General features: G+C 39.7%; 1 protein-coding gene across 1 annotated transcript; it reads left to right on the top strand.

Moving 5' to 3' along the window:
* Window positions 1–704: 704 nt before the first annotated feature.
* LOC116142492 lies at window positions 705–1,586 on the top strand. Its single transcript, XM_031427916.1, has one exon. The coding sequence runs from the start codon at window positions 705–707 to the stop codon at window positions 1,584–1,586; it is 882 nt and encodes a 293-aa protein (XP_031283776.1).
* Window positions 1,587–3,293: the final 1,707 nt, after the last annotated feature.

Here is a 3,293-nt window from a genome sequence, read left to right as displayed (position 1 = left end):
TGAGAAAGCTGCCATCCAGACCAAAAATGCCTCCATCCGGGCCGAAAACTAGTCTTTGAAAGAAAAGGTAAGTCAATTCTATGACCTTGAGCTTCAGCCTTGTCAGGTACAACCCAATCGTTTCCGCGTATCAGTTTCGTCCATGTAGCCTCTCCAGACTCTAGACCACGGACTAACCATCTCGGATACAAGATCGCGACAACTCTATTCATCGCTAGTGGATGATTTAGCCCAAAATCCAATTGAGCGAGGACTGCCAATAGAGCCACTTTCAGTCGACCCACTTCAGGCACGAGATCAAGACATCCAAGTAATAGAAAGCCTATCACAACAAGAGCCACCCATCCTTGCCATCCCATCTCATCTCCAATCAACCATTCCTACCCAAACCCCACTCGACTCGACTCATCCTCGCGGGTCGAGCGGGCTCCCTCACCTTCAATCCACCCTGCTCAAGTCCATCCATCCCTACGAATCGAGCGACTTCCAAATAACCCCTCTCACCATCCATGTAGGCCGAAACACCCGATCAGTCACAGTCTACCCAACTCGAGGGAATGAATGGAGATCTGAATTACCAAGCAGCACACGATAGAATGGTTTGCCAAACTACCTTACGTGATTTGACCCAACGAAACATACCAAGTGCGAGTCATATGACAAACCAAACCAACTAGGCCAACCTGGTGGCCTTCGCCTTGCCCATGGAGCAAATATTAGCCAAAAGATTGGCCAACATAGAGGCAATGATGAGACGTATACTTGGAGTGTCAATCCCAACCAAAAAGAGCCAACCTCACAGCTATGCCGATTCATCCTTTGTGGATGAAATTGCGCTAGCCGAGATGCCACACAAATTCACCATCCCTCGCATGAAGCCTTACAATGGCACAACCGACCTGGATGACCACATAGCCTCATACAAACAGCAGATGTTCGCCGCCTTGATACCCCGAACATTGAGGGAAGCCTGCATGTGTAAGAGTTTCGGCTCCAGTCTCTCCGGACTAGCCCTCCAATGGTACACTAACCTTCCAAACAACTCAATAAGCTCATTCACCCAACTCACCAGCACCTTCATCGAACAATTCGCCAGCAGCAAGAAACTCGAGAAGCTATCAGCTGACCTATACAAAGTCTACCAGAAAAAGGGGGAGCTACTGAGAAAGTACGTTAGCATATTCAATAAAGAAAAAATCTTCATCCCATCTTGTAATCCAGAGATAGCTGTAAATGCTTTCAGAAAAGGTCTCCTCTCAGAGGGAGAACTATACAAAGACCTAACAAAGCTTGACTGGACTACAATGGAAGACACCCTAGCCAGGGCAGTGATCCAAATCAAATTGGAAGAAGATGAGGCAAACCGGATAAGGCATGCCAGATATGATGATCGTCACCAAAGGCGGAATGAAAGAAAGCCAGAATCCAGAACATTTGAGCCTCGTTATCAACCCCTTCCCTTCAATTTGAGTAGAAAAAAAAAACCATATGATCGCCAGTCGACCAGAATTGAAAATAGATCACCCAGATCAAACCAATTCAAGATTCCAGAGTACCACCTCAACATCGATGTTAGTGTATATTAGTGTATGCCCTAGAAACCATTCGTGTTGTCAATTTTAGAGCATTTTGTCTTGTATAAATATATCATAAATAATAGAAGAAAGAGTTCTTCAATTCATATATATAAATTGCTTCATTTATTCAGTCATGCATTTAAAATAAAGTATGTATATGAATTTTCCAAATAATTCATTTAATCGGTAAATGAATTATCAAAAAAGGTTCCCTACAGAAGCAATATAATTTGGGCAACTATATTGCATAGTAGGCATACTGGATGCTTCTGAAAGATATCATGAGTTGATATAAGTACGGATGACGATGATAGTCATGTCACTGGGGCATTAGTATGGATTAGCGATTGGTGAACTGTTTTTCGAACGTGACCGAATAACAACAAATCACTTGGAAAAGCATGTAGTCAATGATTTATCGTTTGGTTATATCAGTGCACGATGTAGTCCTTTGACCTGAGACATTATGGTCGGATCTGATACGGATGTGTATGGTTCATACGGTGTATAAGTACGAGACTGGTCATGTTTCATATGATAAAGCCTATTTGGTCATGCGTTGTTCATATGCGGAAAGGAACGATGGTCAAGAAGGGATCCTTTGACTCGGAAATATAGGATCAGGAGTACCGCTGACTCCATCTGAATTCAAGTTCCTGGACGAACGTCAATAAATATCAGAAATCAGAATCTCTAGCCAGAGTCTATTATTAGTCATACGAAAGCAAGTTCGTGATGATGAGTTATGGATATATTGATCGACGATTCAGTAGAAGATCAAGTTTAGGATTTTGACATTCCATGAATCCGTACTCGATCAGGATATATCAATAGAGGGACTTTACCTGCATGGTACATATGATCTGAAATGGGTTTGATGAAGTATTTCTTTATCGTGGTTTAAGGACTATGGCACATTGCTAGATGTTTACCATAGTCGTTGGGCCTCTAGAAATGTTTTCGGATTCATCCAGAACTAGCTCACGACTAATCTACGGTGAACCTACATGGTCACACCAATAGCCTTGAGAAGTGAGAGAAGGATAAGAAAGAGAAATGATTATCCGAAGAGATCATTTCCGAAGAGGGCTAGCACCTTTCGAGGGTAATGATAAGATTTCTATGGTAATAGTTACATAGAAAAATATTTGTGACATTTTAAGCAATAATTAATTGTATTTAATTATTATATCTTAAAGCGTTAAGATAAATGAGATGAACTAAAATAAGCTTTTAGTAGTTAAAGGGCAAAAGGGTAAAATTATGGGTTGTTAATGTAAACTAGTTTAGTTTACACGAGCCCTTAAATAATATTGATTATTCAAAGGGAAAATTAATAAATACTTGGTGTAAAACCCCTCCCTAGCCGGGTATTTCCTAAGTATCCCTTGGCCATTAAGAACCTAGAAAACGTACGCCTAGAAAAGAAGTCTATTTTAAAATCCTATTTAAAGAATAAACTTGTAGTTTAAAAACATATATATATATTTTTTTTTTTTCTTAATTAAGTTCATTGTATGAGTCAAAAAATATAGTTTCCTTTCTTGGAGTAAATTATGAAATCCGTAGTAATACTTACTAGAACATACACACATTTACAAAATTTACTAGCAATTTGATTTCCTTTATTAACACAACATATTTACTCCGTTATAGAACATGGACATATTTATTGCATTATGAAATATGAACATAATTCCTACACTAAATACTAGC

The sequence above is a fragment of the Pistacia vera genome, unplaced genomic scaffold, assembly GCF_008641045.1.
Source record: "Pistacia vera cultivar Batoury unplaced genomic scaffold, PisVer_v2 Contig1129, whole genome shotgun sequence".
NCBI lineage: Eukaryota > Viridiplantae > Streptophyta > Magnoliopsida > Sapindales > Anacardiaceae > Pistacia > Pistacia vera.
This window is presented reverse-complemented; position numbering and strand designations above follow the sequence as displayed.